At 46.6% G+C, this 18,366-nt stretch overlaps 1 protein-coding gene across 1 annotated transcript in view; it reads left to right on the top strand.

The window, feature by feature from the left end:
* Gsr (glutathione-disulfide reductase) overlaps positions 1-17,523 on the top strand; it is a 43,844-nt gene extending 26,321 nt beyond the window's left edge. Inside the window, 7 exon segments of the mRNA XM_032918758.1 lie at positions 1,558-1,657; positions 3,142-3,228; positions 7,067-7,225; positions 10,713-10,824; positions 13,336-13,467; positions 14,289-14,422; positions 16,521-17,523. Of these exon segments, the coding sequence (XP_032774649.1) occupies positions 1,558-1,657; positions 3,142-3,228; positions 7,067-7,225; positions 10,713-10,824; positions 13,336-13,467; positions 14,289-14,422; positions 16,521-16,670 (874 nt within the window). The 3' untranslated portion in view covers positions 16,671-17,523.
* The last annotated feature ends 843 nt before the right edge of the window (positions 17,524-18,366 follow it).

Below are 18,366 nucleotides of genomic sequence, written 5' to 3'. Positions count from 1 at the left end.
GAGGAAGCTGTGTGATGGTAACCTGTCCCTTGCACTTGTCCCCAACCCCTGCAAAAATACCCATCTTTCAGGCATCCACCATGGTTTCTAAGCTCTCTACTCTCAAGTATTCCTCTTTGACAAACTTGAGGGTGTGTTTCTTTCTTTAGAAATTCTTCATGGGCCAGCCCTTACGGTGTGTGGATTTATCAGCCCAGCTACTCTGGAGACTGAAGCCATAGGATTGCAGATTCAAGCTCCCTGTTGAACAGACTTAGAGGCAGCCTTGGCCGTTTGGCAAGGCCAGTCTTTAAACATTTTGTTGTTGTTGCTGTTTTTAAGGCTGGAGATACAGCTCAGAGGCGAAGTGTGCCTAGTTTGGAAAGGGCCCTGGGTCATACCCTATCAGCATCAAAAGCGGGTGGGGGGGACACGGAAGGGAAGAGACAGGAATGAGGGACAGGGATGCAAGGGAGCTGGTTCGCAGGGTTTAGGGTGGAAACTGAGTTGTGCTCAGATTTTAGGGTGAGGGGGTCCTCGCTGGTCATTTGTGTCCATCTGGGTTCTTTATCCCTCAGCTGGGCCAGGAAGCCTCTGTAGGCTGGCACTTCTACGGAAAGTACTGGAGGAGGGTTCATCTACTTTTCCTCTAAATACTTCCCATGTGTCGCAACAGAGGGAGGGGCATGTTCGGAGCCTTGGAAAACCTGTAGCCTGAAGTAATCCTCAAGCAACAGCATTTCTCCACCATCGATGCAGACATTCATCCAAGCATTTAACGGAGGCTTAAGCTCTTTTGTTAAATCAGAATATATTCAGGAAGTCGAATCCAACTGATGCCTGGGCCACCCAAATGCCAGTAATCCCCGGCATGAGCCACCATGCCTGACTTAAAATGGCTCCTTAAATTGGCCTTTGATCGCGCTTCAAGGATTAATAGGACTGAATAATGACCAAGGAGAGGTCCCCAGCCCTGAAAATAAAGACTCCCTTAGATTTATGTATGGAGGAGTTCAGGACCTGTCTCAGCTACGTATCGTATTAGCTGACTGGGATACAGCGACTGGCTCTAAATAAATAATGAATAAATGAAAATCGGATACGAGGAACTTCAATGTCAAATAAAAATATCTTTCTTTCTTCCATGAGAGAAACTTGTTTTGTTCTGCCTATGAATGGGGTCCTGCTGTGTAGCTCTGGATGGCCTCAAACTCCCACCAGGCTGCCTCTGCTCCCAAATGCTGGAATCTCGGTGCACGTCACCATGTTGCTCATAAAATGTTAAAAAAAAAAACATTTTAAAATGTTTTTTAAAGTGGGCAAAGAGCCTGAGGGAAGCGTGTTAGTCAGTCTGTACTAACTAAGCTAACTGTACTAACTGTAAACTAACTAACTGTACTAACTAAGCTAACTGTACTAAGCTAACTGTACTAACTAAGCTAACTGTACTAACTAAGCTAACTGTACTAACTAAGCTAACTGTACTAACTAAGCTAACTGTACTAACTAAGCTAACCGTACTAACTAAAGCCATTCCAAATCAGTTTAAGAAACGGTCGCCCTTTGCTTGCCTTTCAGCCGCAGCGTCATTGTGGGTGCCGGTTACATTGCCGTGGAGATTGCGGGCATCCTCTCCGCCCTGGGCTCCAAGACGTCTCTTATGATCAGGCATGATAAGGTAAGTCCTAGCTCCTGTCTCCTTTCCTTGATTTTGGTTTTTTCCTTATTAGAGGAAAACTTTTTTCTTTTCAAAAAAACTAGAGATCGCCTGGTTTTTAATTTTTAATTTAATTTATCGTTGTGCGTTTATGATATGTGTGTGTGTGAGAGTATAGATGGCTGTATACCATGCTGCCTGGGTGGAGGTCAGGGGACGGCTTTTGGGAGTAGTTCCTCTTTCCACTGTGGGTTCTAGGCCAACTTGCTCAAGTGTATTTACCTGTCGATTTCGCGTTTCACAGTGCCCAGAGTCAGACTCAGAGCACACCCTGAAACCACTTCCCGTTATTTTCTGGATACCCAGTATCTCTCTCTTTAGAAAAGAATCAGGCTCACTTTGACGTTTGACTCTTCGGTAGGGATAGAGAGTGCGTTAGCGGCTCTCGGTTGGTGGCACCACCAGGACCAAAGGCACTGTGAGGAATAGTTGAGTTTGGCTTACTGTTCCAGAGGGAAAAGAACCCATTGTGGCAGGACATCGTGGTCACAAATGACAGGCGTGATGGCCAAAGCTGAGGGTTCAGCCACCAACAGGAAGCAGAAAGAGTGAGCTGGCAGTGTCCTGAGGCCTTACCTCCTCAGAGCTGCTCCTCCAGCAAGGCTGTGCCTCTTGAACTAACCCCACCACCACCAAACATCAGCACTGACAGGAGACCCAGTGCTCAGATATCTGAGCCTGTGTGGGATGCCCGCTCAAATCGCTACAGGCAGTGTGGTCAGGTTTGTAAAGCTCTAGAATGAACATTCTAATACAGCACAGTCCAGACTACACTGGTTTACCCTAACATGCTAAGAAGTGATGGTAGGAATATGTATGTCTCTGTAAGAGCCTTACGGCTCTTAAGAACTAACTCTTAAGAGCTTTGTAACTGCAGTCCTCACATAGAGTAGTCCTAAACCTGACCCGAAGTTTTCAGTGGTCGTTGGCACTAAGTGGCCCGTGTGATGTGTTTAGATCCATGGTATGATGAAGTCTTTGTCCATTTGGTTCGTGATTAAGTTTGGGTCATACTATGTTCAAAAAAATTTTCTTTCTGTTGCCAGATTTTTGTGTCCGTCCCCCCTGCCCCCCCACATTCACTTCTACCAGTTTAAAAGTTTAAAATGCTGGCTGTAGCTACTGTTTCTCACAGGATAAGTGAGAGAGTTTTCCTCAGAGGGGAAGAAAGAACAAGAAAGGAGAACAGAAGGAGAGGAACGTGAAGCTAGTCGAGGTCTGACGTTTGACCGTTCATGTTCCAGAACTCTAACAGGTGTTGATGAAACCGAGTACAGTACAGACTGGTGACATAGGCTAGTGGATGTCTGCTAAGCATGCCAGTGTGAGCACGTGTGGAGGATAACAGGGCGCTGGAACGGCACACCCAGGCCTGTGCTGCTTGGCTCTAATCAGGTTTTCGTCTTTCCCACCGTCCATCCCTGTGCTGCCCATGGTAAATGCAGGTGCTTAGAAGCTTTGATTCACTCATCAGTTCCAACTGCACCGAGGAGCTGGAGAACGCTGGCGTGGAGGTGTTGAAGTTCACACAGGTACATGCGTGAGGCCCGTCAGTCACTTTCAGGGCTAAGGGTAGAGCAGGAGATCCTGGGAGAGGTTCGACCACTGAGATACCCTCCGGGCAGCCCGAGGCGTGGCTTTCTCTACTGTGCTTCTGATTCCTGTGCCAGTGACTGCTTCCTCTCTCGCTTCTTAATGTGTGTAGGTGTTCTGCCTTCGTGGATGTCTGTGTGCTGCGTGTTTGCCTGGTGACTTGGAAGAGCAGAGGGTGTATCAGATCCCGTGGTATTAGAGTTACAGACAGTTGTGAGTGAGTGGCCATGTGGGTGCTGAGAATCGACTCTGAGCAGCCAGTGCTCTTAACCTCGGAGCTGTCTCTAGCAGTGCACCCCATAATACACCCTACACCCCACACCTACACCCACACCCCACACGTACACCCACACCCCATACCTACACCTATACCCCACACCTACACCCAACACCTATACACTACACCCCAAACCCCACACCCCCACCCCACACCAAAAACCTACCCCCCCCCCCCACAACAACACCCCAACCACACACCCCAACACAACACCCCACACCCAACACCCACACCCCACACCCAACACCCCACCCACACCCACACCCCACCCCACACCACAACCCACACCCCACCCCACACCCTACACCCACACCCCACACCCCACACCCCACCCCACACCCCACACCCACACCCCACCCCACACCCCACCCCCACACCCCACCCCCACCCACACCCACCCAACACACCCCCCACACCAACACCTATATACCACACCCACACCCCACACCCATACCCCACACCCCACCCCACATCCATACCCCACACCCACACTCCACACCCCACACCCCCACACCCCACACCCATACCCAGACCCCACACCCACACCCCACACCCCACACCCCACACCCCACACCCCACACCCCACACCCCACACCACACCACACCCCACACCCCACCCCACACCCCCACACCCCCTATACCCACTCTATACCCCACACCCCACACCCCTACCTACACCCACCCGATACATCTACACCCACACTCCCTTGTTTGTATATATTTGTGTTTTGTGGTGGTGGTCATGGGGTGTGTGTGTGTGTGTGTGTGTGTGTGTGTGTGTGTGTGTGTGTGTGTGTGTGTTTTGGTCACTGGATAAGGTCTTGCTTTGTAGTCCAGGCTAGACTTGAACTCAGGAGCCTCCTGCTTCAGCCTCCCAGGTGCTGGTGTTATGGACGTGCACTGCCATACCCAGCTTCTGCCAAATTTTTCTATCTTAAAAAGCTGTACTTCGGTGCTGGAGAGATGGCTCAGCGGCTAAGAACACTGACTGCTCTGAGGTCCTGAGTTCAAATCCTGGCATCCATATGATGACTCGTGTTCCTTTTTGCACACCGTATTTTTCAGATTTTTCAGGACATAGCAAAAAATCCAGTTTCCAAGCATATGGTTTTTACAAAGTATTTTATCTATTTTATTTGATTTAATCAAAGCATTACAAAGTATTTTCTTCCTCGGGAAATTGCTTACTTTCAGTAGAATTTTTCTAGGGCAGTAGCCTCTTCAGGCACTACCCTTTCAGCATAGCCTGTGTTGAGGAGAGTAGTAAATGACAGTGTGCCCTGAGGATGCAGAGATGAAGGGGTTTCCATCCGCTCCACCCTGGAGACCTTCCTTACCGTAGCTGGGGAGCAAGGACGGTCTCTGCGTGTCCATCCACACCTGGACTGTAAAGATTGGAAGCGAAAGGGTGCCTCTGCTGACAGGGACAGGGTCTGTCGTTGTTGTTGTTCATTCTTCTGTAAACGATACAGTCTAGCAGACAGTCATTACATGACATCTACATGTGCTTGGCATGATAAGAACCTGAAGGTGACTTGAGGTATTCAGGATGCACTTGGGCTATATGGGGATGGCAGCTCACGGCTGACGGTAACTTCAGTTCCAAGGGATAGGATGCCCCCTTCTGGCCTCTGTGGGCATGGCACACAGGTGATGCACAGGACATACATGAAATCGAAACACACACACACACTCACACACACACACACACACACACACACACACACACACACACACACGAGTATAGGGATCCTTGGAGGGGAGGCCAGAATATTAGATTTCTGTAGAGGTGAGCTTACAGGCAGTTAACTTCCCCATATGCTTGGACCCAGACTCAGGTCCTGTGACCACCTCACTGGCCCCAGAAATTAATTAATTAGTTAATTAATTAATAAAAATTCATATAGATTTAATGCTATAGCATTTCTGTGCTGGCTTAGTTACTGTTCTGTTGCTGTGAAGACACATCATGACCAACTTATAAAAGAAAGCATTTAATTGACTGGGGGTTTGCTCACAGTTTCAGAGAGTGAGTTTACGGGATCATGGCAGCAGGTAGGCAGGCATGCGTTGGAACAGTAGTTAATGAGATTATATCTTATCCACAAGCAGCGTGCAGAGAGACAGACAGACAGACAAAAGACAGACAGACCTACTGGTGGGCCTGGCTTGGACTTCTGAAAACCCACACTCTATTCCCAGGGACACACCCACTCCAGTAAGGCCAAATTCTTGATCCTTTCTGAAACAGTTCCACCCAACTAGGGAACATGTTGGGAGCCAGGCCAACCCAAGGCTTTTCCTAAGGCCCTGATGTATGGGAAAAGGTGCATAATTCTTGTCTAACACCCAGAATATGCTTGGCCAGGCCAGTAATGGCCTGAAGCCAGGGCCTTGGGAGCTTTGGCTTCAGATCCTAGGAACCCAACTCTTCACCTTTACAGAGTACGGGTATCAGTCAGTCCCAAAGGCCACTGTGTGCTCAGTCTGTGACTTTATTAGCTTCCTGCTGACCTTGTCCCCTTGTGTGATGGTTTTTGGCTGATGCTGTCCCATGTTCCCCCTGCAAATAGAATACATGATGTTATAATTCTTTTTTTTTTTTTTTAAGATTTATTTATTTATTTTATGTTGGCACCCTGTAGCTGTCTTCAGACAGACCAGAAGAGGGCATCGGATCCCATTACAGATGGTTGTGAGCCACCATGTGGTTGCTGGGAATTGAACTCAGGACCTCTGAAAGAGCAGTCGGTGCTCTTAACCACTGAGCCATCTCTCCAGCCCGTTATAATTCTTAATAAGCGGGAATGGACCACTAGCCCATACAGACTTCCTTATCCAAGCGTTCTGTGATTTTCATCCCGTCCTTTGCCTTGGGGGTTCAGGTTGGGACCAAGCTAAGGCCCCTATGGGGACCATTCTTATTAAACCATCCCATGTGACTCCTGGCCATTGGAAGAATCAGACAATCAAGGAACCAGGACTGGCTCTGGGGAGTTTAGTGTCTGCAGCCTTTGGCCAAAATTAAATACCTGTTTCAGCTGTAAGTGTGAAAAATTCTAACTGGGTTATAATGAATCAAGCTTGGAGTCTGGGGCAGAAAATTTGATAGAAGATTTTAGGTCAGTCTGGGATATAGATTGAGATTCTGTCTCAAAAACAAAACAGAAAACACAGATATCTGACTTTATATACACCTGGTGGCTTAGGTCTACACTCCCAGCTACTCTGTAAGCTGAGACAGGAGAATCATGAGTTCAAGGCATGTCTGAACTACAGAGTAAGTTTAAGGCCAGCCTATGCCGTTAGTGAGATCCTGTCCTAAAAAAAGTAAAAGGAGGATGGGGGTCTAGCCCAGTGGTTGAATGTTTGCCTAGCATGAGTGGAGTCCTGGGTTTAGTCTCTAGTACCGAGGGGAAAACCCAATTTCCTCTGCTTTGCTTTGATACTACCTTCTCCCCTCTCCTCCCACCCATACGTAACACATTTTTTTTATATAGGTTAAGGAAGTAAAGAAGACCTCATCGGGCTTGGAACTCCATGTGGTTACTGCACTTCCTGGTAGGAAACCCACCATGACCACGATTCCAGATGTCGATTGCCTGCTCTGGGCCATTGGACGGGACCCAAATTCTAAGGGCCTGAATCTAAATAAACTGGTAAGCTTATCGATTAATTAATTAATGAGACTTGGTCTGTCCGTCCTGGTGGCCTTCGATCTCCTCAGAGGGCTGTGGTCTTTCGCATACCCGTCCATGAGCTCTGTCATGAATACATAGACACTTCTCCTTTCTAGGCCCTCACCCCAGGTATCTTGTTAGTTAGAGGGATCTGATCCAGACCATGCCGCCATTTCCTGGTTGGCTTCCTTCTAGAAGACTTGTTGGGACTAATGGATACGCACTGTCACAACTTCCTGCCACTTCCTGTTCCCCTCTTCCCTCTCCGTTCTTGTTGGCAGTGATAAGGATGGAATCAGGAGCCTCCCACACGCTGTCCAGGCACTCTGCCACAGAGTGAGGTCTTAGCCCTCCATTTCCTCTTTTGTTTTTTTATTAAGACATGGTCTCTAGTTTCCTAGGCTAGCCTTAAACTCAGCCTATAGCCCAGGTTAGCCTTGCAGTTTTCCTGCTTCATTCCCTGGTGGCCAGAGTTACAGATTTGCACCACCAGTTCGGCCTGAATTTGTTTCTTTTGAGACAGGATCTTTCATAGTCCAGGCTAGCCTCATTCTCGATAAAGGACTGACGATGACCTTGAACTTCTGGACCTCCTGCTTCCACTTCCCAAGTGCTGGGATTCCAGTCACGGGCCAGCAGGCCTGGAGCCTTCAACATTTTAATGAATAAAATATCTGGGGCTTGGCTTGTTTTCAGTCTTTAATGAAATTTAATTAAAACTTGGGTGTGAAGATGGAATGTTTGTAGGTCCACTGTGCAAGTAGATTGACTGGAATTCTTTTATTGTGTTTATTCATTTGTGAAAGTGTGTGTATGTTTATGCTGTGTGCCTGTGTGCAGGCCAGATAACTTCCAGAACTCTGGTCTTTCCTTCCACCATGTAGGTCCTGGGTATTGAACTCAGGTCAAATCAGGCTTGTCAGCAAGCACCTTTACCACTGAGCCACCCAGCCGGCCTTATGTGAAGATTATACTCCTGCTCTTTTATTTGCTGAATTTGAAAAATAACTTTTGGAAAACTAACAATGGTTTCCTTGTGAGACCCACCTCCCCCCTCCTTTCCCTTCCAGTTCTTGTCCTTATGTGTTGAATCTCTGTGTATGTGTTCATGTATATATGTGTGCATATGTGTGTTGCTTGTAGTGGCCAGAGACTGACAGTGGTGTCTTCCTCGACTGCTCTCTACCTCGCTGTCTGTCTCTTTCTGAGGGTATAGCTTGCCCACGGTCAGCAGGCCCCAGGGATCGTCTTGTCCCCGCCTCCTCAGCTCTGTGATCACTGCTACACCTGGCTTGTCCCTACGTCACGGGGATTGAACTCGGATCTTCTTGCTTGCCTGGCGAGCTTTTTACCTACAGAACTGTCTTCCTGACTTCACCTTTGAATTTCTTATCCTCCTGCTTCTACTTCCCAAGTTCTGGAATTTCAGGCATGCACTGATGCGGGGGGAGATCCAACCCAAGGCTTCAATGTGCCAGACAAGTGCTCTGTCAGCCTATGTGTTTACCCAGCTCATAAGAAGGTTCATCGTCTTCTGTTTGTTTGGTGTTTTTTTTGTTTTGTTTTGTTTTTGTTTGTTTGTTTTTGTTTTTTAATTTTTTTTCTGGAGCTGGGGACCGAACCCAGGGCCTTGCGCTTGCTAGGCAAGTGCTCTACCACTGAGCTAAATCCCCAACCCCGTTTTTTGTTTGTTTGTTTTTTTCTTTCTTTTCATCGTCTTCTGATTACAAGTTTGGATAGGTCTGTTGAATGCACATTGAATGGCCACCGCGTGCCAGTCTTGACAGCACATTGCTCACCTAGGAAACCTTGCCAGTAACTGAAGGGTGAGGAAACCAGGAAACAGGGTCAGATAACTCACCGGGCTGGCATAGGCGTCTGTCCAACTCACTACTGTGTTTTAGTGGCCAAGTTGAAGTCATTTGCAATAGGAGCTCAAATATATATTGTGAAATAGTTACATATGTAAAATCTCACAACTGATGAGTGACAAGTTTGGGGTTCAGCCCGGTCTGTCTGGGTCCAAAGAATGTGACTGTTTCTCCTTCAGTGGTGCTGGGAGTCAGAGCTGGGGTCTGGTACAGGCCTAGCTTGTGCTGTACCATGTAGCCATATCCCAGCTCCAAAGATTATATTTGTATGTGTGTATGTATACATACATACACACATACACACACACATGAATATATATTATACATATAACATAGGTTATATAATTAATGTATCAATATAAAATGAATATCTGTATGTAGATTTGTATAAATAAATATAGATATTCATTTGTTTTTGAGACTGGGTCTCACTGTAGTGATGGCCGGCCTTGGAATTGGCTAAGTAGACCAGGATGGCCTCCAGCTCAATGACTGTTCTTAGGCACTGTGTGTCTCTGTAGAAGCCACAATGCTTCTCCTCTCCTCCTCATGCTAGAACATTATCTCTCAGCTCTGCAAAGCTACAAAGTAAGCAAACACTTCTTAGAGGAGAGATGACCCGACAGAGAAGGAAGTGTGTTCAGTTGTACAGAACAGCGTGGTTTGGAGTAGAATGCAGACTTTGCTTAGATTGTTAAAAGTAAGACGGTACCTTGAAAAGGGAATGCCTCTGGTGACTGTTCAGGTTGTGACCCTCTAGACAGCGGAGAGAGCTTCCTATGGCTGTGACAAAACACCATGATCAAGAGCAATCTGGGGAGGGTGGGTTTATTTCAGCTTATCGTTCATAGAACGTCATCCAGAAAAGTCAGGGCAGGAGCTCCAGGCAGGAGCCTGGTGGCAGGAGCTCTCGGTACAGAGGCCTTGGAGGAGTGCTGTGTACTGGCTTGCTTCTCATCGCTTGCTCTTACACCATGTGTCATCACCTGCCTGGGCGGCCCCGCCCCCAGTGAACTGGCCCCACCCACATCCATCAGCAAGTCCTAGAGGCTTGCCCACAAGCCAATCTGATGGGAACATTTTCTTAGTCGAAGTTTCTCTTTCCAAAGGTTCCTAGCAAGCATTTAATATATTAGCATTGTTTCAGAGGAACTCCAGGGTGTCAAGAATGATAGTATATTTCTTTTTCTTCTTCTTCCTCCTCCTCTTCCTCCTTCTTTTGGTTTTTCAAGACAGGGTTTCTCTGTGTAGCCCTGGTTGCCCTGAAACTCAGTCTGTAGACTAGGCTGATCTTGGACTCCGATCTGCCTGCCTCTGCTTCCCAAATACTTGGGTTAAATGGATGAACTGCCACTCCCTGTTCGTTTTCTTTTCTCTGTTACTGTTTGTGATTCCTCTTCATGCCCACCGGATCCGTCTCATCCCTTAAAGCACCTCAGTAGGCAACAAGACCGTCCATCTTTGACATTAAGGAAGCTGTGGACAGGTCGACCCCAAGCGAGCTACATGTTACTGTTAAGTCCTGTGAGTTTCTGGAGCTGATGTACCATTATAGATGGCCTCAGTATTAACCAGGTGTCCCTTTGTGATTTTAGGGGATTCAGACTGATGACAAAGGCCATATCCTAGTGGACGAGTTCCAGAATACCAATGTCAAAGGTGTCTATGCCGTGGGCGATGTCTGTGGGAAAGCACTTCTCACCCCAGGTAATGCTTCTTCCTTCTCAGGAGGAGAGGCCTGTGTGCTCTCTAAACCTGCCCAGCTTTTCACAGTCACAGTCATGACAGCAGCGTTAAAAGAGCTCACTTCCTTGTCATTGAAGTAGATGGAGGCCAGATACCGCACATTTTCTCAATAAAATCCATGACTCCTTAGAAAGCTGTGTTGCTCTTTCGCATTGTTGTCACAAAATACTGAGAAAGGCAATGGAAGGAAGGGCTTGTCTTGGTTCTAGGGTGTCGGATCCTCAGTCCATCACAGTGGGCAGGGCAAGGCAGCAGGAGTGTGTGGCTGCTGGTCACATTGCGTCTGTGCCCACGAAGCAGAGAGACAAATGTTAGTGTTCATCTTCCCTTTTCCTCTTGCCCTCTGTCTGCTCCAGGATGCCAGCCCCAGGGATGGCGCTGCCCATACTCAGGGTGGGTCCACTCTCCTCAGTTAAACCTCTCTGGAAAAGTCCTCATAGTCAAGGGCTCTGTCTCCCGGTTCATTCTAAATCCATTCAAGTGGACAAGGATGATTAGTTACATGATTAGCAAATTCTGAGATCTTCATAAAGAATGTTGGGGTCCAGGAGTCGCCTCACAAACCACACACACACTGATCTCAGTCAGACAGGGACAGGTTTTGAGCATTTGGCCCCAGACAAGACTCAGGAGCTGGCTGTGACCATGAGCCAGGTTCCTACAGAGCTTTGAAGCCTTGAAATCCACAAACATCTGTGCCAAATTAATTCACCAGGCAGAATTTAGGGATGGGGACCCTTAGGAACATGTCTTTGTTATACATTATCTTGTCCTCCTTGGTGGGGGTATTCAACTGTGACGACTTGTTGTGTCATCTAACATTCTTGTCTTAACTTGCCAACCAGGATATTAGTTACCCACGTACATGTCTCTCTATGCCAAGTAGGGTGTCAGTTCTCAGGGAGGTCTTGGTCTTAAAACCTAAACTTTACTTGACCCCTACTCAAAATGGAAGTCTTACTCCCAATAGCTTCTTACACTGGTGCAGGTGTCTCTCATGTTGGGGTCTATCCTAGAGGTGGTTTTATAAGAGCAAAAAACATAAACGCTCATACACAGGTGCAGGAAGTGCTGCCTAGTGGTTGGTCCAGGCTTATTTTGTCTAACTATACAAAGCTGTTCTAACTGGCCTCTATTGTGATTGGTTTCCAAGAACACCAAAGCACGGAATATAACAGAATCTGCAGTTAACCAAAGCATGGGAAAGTTTCCTTCTAATATTAGTAACCACACAAAACGGCCGGTAATAGGTACCAGTTACCCAGGCCTTAACATTTTAGCTAAGCCTTAACAAAGAAGACCTTTCGTATGGGTTACCTTCTGAAGACTCAGACAGTTGGTGTGCTTGTGTGAGTGGGGTTGGTTTCTCTAGTGCTGATGTCTTTGTCTTCATTCCTGTACCTCAACCCACTTCAGAAACATCCAAGACATTTGCCACACCTGGCTGCTGTGTCATTTTCTGCTCTTGGTCTGTCCGTCTGTGAGACCTCACCTGACTCTTCAAATGTCCTAATGTCTTACCTCAGCGTGAAAGTCCACTCTCTTTCTCCATTGTTTTAAATAAAAAGTGATATATTGGTGGCACACAATATGATGTGTTAAGATATTTCCCATCTTGTGGAGAGCTTGCTTTTTTATTTCAAAAAATCCACTCTCAGTGGCTTTTCATTTGGGTTGCTTTTTGGTTGGTTGGTTTTTATGATCTTTCAAGGCTGGGTTTCTCTGTGTAGTTTTGGCTGTCCTGGAACTCCCTAAAAACTAGGCTGGCCTCAAACTCAGGGATCCCCTTGCTTCTGCCACCCAAGTGCTGTGATTTGAGGCGTGCGTCACTGACTACTCTGGACAGTTTTTAATATGCAATATATTGTGTACTTAATTGCATAATTATATTAATAACAGTAGTTACCATGCTGTGCGTCAGATCTCTTGAAATAGTTATCCTAACCAAAATCTTACGTCCTTTGACAAGACTTTGAAAAACACCCTCGCATCATCTAAAGATGTCTACTACTAGCTTGTCTTAGGAAAAAAAACCCACTAATTTCATATCAGTAAATTAATAACCGATATACTTTTTGGACTCGGGCCTTTTAAGGAGGAGACATAGGCATGAAAACAGGTTAAACATAAGCAAGCTTTTTAGTTACAAAAAAAAAAAATCACCTTACCGAAGTAGAGATAAAAACGGGTCAAACTGGTTTGTTCTATACATTATAAATATCCTGCCGAAAGCGAATGTCCTGATTAAGTAGGTCCACTTCTCGGGGACGAGGAATGCAGGGCTTGTTAAGCCCGTAGTTTTGAGTGGTTCCTGACGGTAACTCTCGTTTTCCATTATGCTAAAGTAGACATGAGAGTGGCATTGATGGAGAGTTCGGTCAGAGGTGCGCCAGACCAGTAAGTGGCTGTTAGGATAGAGCCGCCATGTTAAAACACACAGTAAAACCGAGACTGGCTTTCCTGTCATTGTAGTTGCGATCGCTGCTGGCCGGAAACTCGCCCATAGACTTTTTGAGGGCAAAGAAGATTCCAGGTTGGACTATGACAACATCCCTACCGTGGTCTTCAGCCACCCGCCTATCGGGACAGTGGGGCTCACTGAAGGTAGGCGTTTTAAAATGAGGGTAATTTGTGGTTTCTTCTCTAAACTGTCATCGGCCCAAATAGCTGTCTCCCAGGTCACAGGGACACTTTTGTTTAGTCTGCAGTCGCAGTTCTCAAGCCAGGAGTGCTTGGAGAGGGTAATTCCCCCTCCCCCTCCTTATACCTAAATAACCTAAAAGTTGACAAAAGATTTCAAAGGACTCCCCTGTGTCCTTATTATTTTTCCTTATCATTTTACAGCCTATATACACACTGTACATCTTTTTAAAAAATGTATTTATTTATTTTATGTATATGACTACACTGTAGCTGTTTTCAGACACACCAGAAGAGGGCATTGGATCCTCATTACAGATGGTTGTGAGCCACCATGTGGTTGCTGGGATTTGAACTCAGGACCTCTGGAAGAGCAGTCAGTGCTCTAACCACTGAGCCATCTCTCCCACATCTTATTTAAGAACACAGGTCTTCACTTACGTGAAGTTTTAAGATGGGAAAATGTCAATTCACAAAGTATTATTTAAACTTAAGACTTTGGGCAGTTTTTGCCAGCCATCTCAAATATCATTTGGATCACAGCGCCCCCCACTCACAGTCCAGAACTCGGTCTAGCACAGCCTACTGCAGGCAGCTTGGTCTCAGTCAGAGGCACAGCTCCTCCGTGTCTGATGTGACATGGACGTTTATTTTGTAGAATGCCCTTTACTTCAGTATGGTTGGTTGCTTCCTGTTCGTTTGATTCAGGTCTGTCTCTGGCCACCACTCTCTCGTAGCTCTCCGAAATAGTTTTTGATGCAGATTTTCCTTCTCGCGCATTGTAGATGAAGCCGTCCATAAGTATGGCAAAGACAATGTGAAAATCTATTCGACCGCCTTCACCCCGATGTATCACGCTGTGACCACGAGGAAGACGAAATGCGTGATGAAGATGGTTTGTGCCAACAAAGAGGAGAAGGTACTGGGGAAATGGGGTTTCTTGGGGGGGTTCTGAGTTCCTCACCTTTGAAGAGAGATTATGTTCCTCTTTTAAAGTGAGGTTCCGTTTTCAGCGTTGCAAAACGTAATGACTGTCGTAAAGATGAAGATGATTGACCACTGCTCCAAAGAGACAGGAAGCTCAGAAATAGTGGTAAAGGGGGCCTGGAAAGACGGCCTTGTGGCAGGCACCCACATTAGTCAGGTGGTTCTCAGCCACCTCTCACTTTAGCTTGAAGGGGATCTGGAACCTTCTTCTGGCCTACTGGGGGCCATGTGTACAGAGTCACAGAGCCTCAGACAAACACATAAATGTGAAATAAATCCTTTAAAAATGTAGTGGTAAGTGTGTTTCAAAAATAAGACAAAATTTAAAGTACTAAAACAGAGTGGAAATTTAGTCGATCAGTTTTTGAAAATTACTGTCTCTTGGTTTAACTTTCTGAGGGTCCACCAAATGGGTTTTGGTGTTTCGAAGGATTTTCTGCCTCCCTGATTTTCCATTTCCCCTACATCTTTTTTTTTTTCTTAAATAACATTTATTTTTATTTAATGTACATTGGTGACTTGACTGCTTGTCACCTGTGTGAGGGTGTCCCATCCCCTGGAGTTGCAGACAGTTGTGAGCTGCTATGTGGTTGCTGGGAATTGAACCTGGTTCCTCTAAGAAAATAGCTTGAGCTCTTAACCACTGAGCCATCTCTCCAGCCCCACCAGTGTCTTTTTCACGTAGCTACTTGGGTGGGTGTCGTGTGATCTCTCAGTAGAGTTTCGAGCAGCATTTGAGTGGGTTTTTATTCTAGTTTTAAAGATAGGTTTAGTTCTGATTCTCACACTTACTGAGCTGTTCCTTCTGGTCAGATTAAATCCTAAGGAGGACGTGCCCATGTGTAGAGGATTAGTTTTACATGGAGTATTCCTGTTTGCTTGGATTTTTGAAACTAGCTCTTACCACATAGCCTGGTCCAGGTATCCTGATCTTTGTGCCTCATCCTCCCCGGTTTGTAAAATCCATACCACACGCCGCCGGAACCTAGCTGTGACATTATGTTACGAGATGACCCAACAGGTAGAGGTGCTTGCTTAAAGGCCTGATGATAGCATCGGTCCCCTGATCCATAGGGTGTCACAGAGAGCCAACTCCCAGGAGTTTCCCCTGACCTCCCCCGATGCTGAAAATAGCCCACGTGTCTGCTGACTCCTCCCCTGTACGTGCTCTGTCTCTACAGCCTCCCCCCACACACAGTGAAAGAAACATCAATGCAAATGTCTGTTAAGGGGCTGAGGAGATGGCTCAGCGGTTAGGAGCACTGACTGCTCTTCCAGAGGTCCTGAGTTCAATTCCCAGCAACCACATGGTGGCTCACAACCACCTGTAATGGGATGTGACGCCCTCTTCTGGTGTGTCTGAAGACAGCAGCAGGGTACTCATATAAATAAAACAAATAAGTCTTTTAAAAAAATGTATTTTAAAATTTTAGCTATAGTAATAGTTTTCAGTGTATATTCATTACAAGTTATATATCTGATTTGAGGGGCTTCAAGCCCCAAGACATAGTCTGTGGTTTTTAGTTCAGCATCTTAGACTGGCAGAAACAGAGACTCGGAACAGCAGAGGAGAGGGGCTCGTGGCAATAAAACAACACAGCCTCTGCCCAGATCCATCCCCAGGGCCTGCGGTTGCCACCTCAGAGTCAGCAGGGCCCTGCCCTCTCTCTTCACATTCTGCCAGGGTCTTGGCATGGTGGTGTAGCTCAGGATCTCAGCACTGAGGAGGCTGAGGCAGGAGGATCAGGAGTTTGAGGTTAGGCTAGGCTTATACAGCAAGAGCCAGAGACACCGTGTTCAAAGAGAAGGGCGTGGGACAGGAAGAAAGCAAGGTGAGATGCCTGGCGTGCGCTGGAAGGAAACCCTGGAGCAGGCTGCAGAGGCCGCCTGGGCTTCCTGCACTGACTTGGATTAGAAAGACGATTAGGATTTTAGTGTGGTTCCGGACATTCCATCCACGCCTTCTGCCCCCTGAGCTATCGTATTTATCCCAGATCTGACGTCCGTCCATAATTTCTGTTTTCTCCCAGGTGGTTGGCATCCACATGCAGGGGATTGGCTGCGATGAGATGCTTCAGGGCTTCGCTGTAGCAGTGAAAATGGGGGCCACCAAGGCCGACTTCGACAACACGGTCGCCATTCATCCTACCTCCTCAGAAGAGCTGGTCACACTGCGCTGAGAGCCCTGGGACTCGTGGCTAGCAGTCCAACCAGTGGGCCTCTGGGAGGAACCAATCAAGTTTACGTCCTGCGCCAGCTTTATAGATTTCTGTATTTTAATCAGGAACTTCTGGTGGTGTAAATTTCTAGTTAAGCAAAAAATCGAGGTCTTAAGTGTCTAATCATAAGGTTGTTTTGTTAATCCGGGGTTGGTTTTCATTTGATAATATTTACACTAGTTAGCATTTTCATTTCTTTTTTTTAATTAACAGCCTGTGTTCTTTGTGTTTTTCTTGCTTTGGCCTCATTCCAAGTTTAAATATATGAAGTACACGGAAGTTAGCACACCTGACGGATGACTATAGCAGCTAATTTTTTTTTTCTGTGCAGCCCAGGGTAAGCTCAAACAACTCAAAATCCTCCAGCTACAGCCTCATGAGCGCTGCCATTCTGGGCGTGCGTGGCCTCTCCCGGCCTAGCTTGCTAGTTTTATATGATGGTAAGTCTCCATCTATAAATATGCAAGTATACAGAATACATGTGTGCTTTTCGACCTGGTGTTTCTGTATAGGAAAGCTGCCCTGAGGATGCTACCTCCGTTCTTCTGTCTTTAGTGATGTTTAAATGGTTTGCATTATTTTCATGAAATGAAGTGCGTTAAGGTTAGGAGACTGAGGCTGGTTAGATAAAGGAGAGGTTTCCTGGAGATGACTGTATGCAGGAGGGAGGGCCACCCAGGGGCCCTTCCTTCTGAGTATTCCCAGTTCCGTCAGGCGTTTCAGTATTTCTGTGGTTTTTTTTTTTTTTAAACGAAAACTATTCCAAAAATTTCAAATTCACTGCATTGTCCTATAAAATTTGTTATGAACTGTACTGCTGTCAGTTTGTTTTCTAAGACTTTTCACAGTGGGAGAACAGATACCAACATCTGTGGGGAAGAAGTCTCTTTAAAACTTTCAGTGCTTCTAGCTTTTGCAGAGGACTCAGTTCGGCTCCCAGCTCCTCCGTGCTGGCTCTCAGCCATCTGTAACTTCAGGGCCAGGAGGTCTGACTCCCTCTTCTGGCCTTTGAAGGTATTACACATGGTGTATAACTACACACACAGGTAAAACGCTTTTAACACATGAAACAAGTGAAATCTTTAAAAGAAAAGAAAAGAAAACAAAGCAAAATCGTGAAGTCCCAGGGATATAACAGACAGTCTCAGTGGATAGTGGAAGAGCAGCCTGGGAAAATAACATAGGCCAGGTGTCTTAGTCAGGGTTTCTATTCCTACACAAACATCATGACCAAGAAGCAAGTTGGGGAGGAAACCATGCAGCTTACACTTCCACATTGCTGTTCATCACAATTGCTGTTCATGGAAGTCAGGACAGGAACTCACACAGGGTAGGAACCTGGAGGCAGGAGCTGATGCAGAGGCCATGGAGGGGTGCTGCTTACTGGCTTGCTTCCCCTGGCTTGCTCAACTTGGTTTCTTATAGAACCCAGGACCACCAGCCCAGCGATGGCACCACCCACAATGGGCTAGGCCATTCCCCCCTCTCGATCACTAATTGTGAAAATGCCTTACAGCTGGGTCTCATGGAGGCATTTCCTCAACTGAGGCCCCTTTCTCTGTGATAACTCCAGCTGTGTCAAGTTGACACAGGAAACCAGCCAGCACACCAGGTATGGTGGTACACACCAGCTCTGGAGAGGGAGTGGCCAGGAGAA

The sequence above is a fragment of the Rattus rattus genome, chromosome 13 (assembly GCF_011064425.1).
Source record: "Rattus rattus isolate New Zealand chromosome 13, Rrattus_CSIRO_v1, whole genome shotgun sequence".
NCBI classification, from domain to species: domain Eukaryota; kingdom Metazoa; phylum Chordata; class Mammalia; order Rodentia; family Muridae; genus Rattus; species Rattus rattus.
Note: the sequence above shows the minus strand (reverse complement) of the source record. Positions and strands in the feature narration are given on the sequence as shown.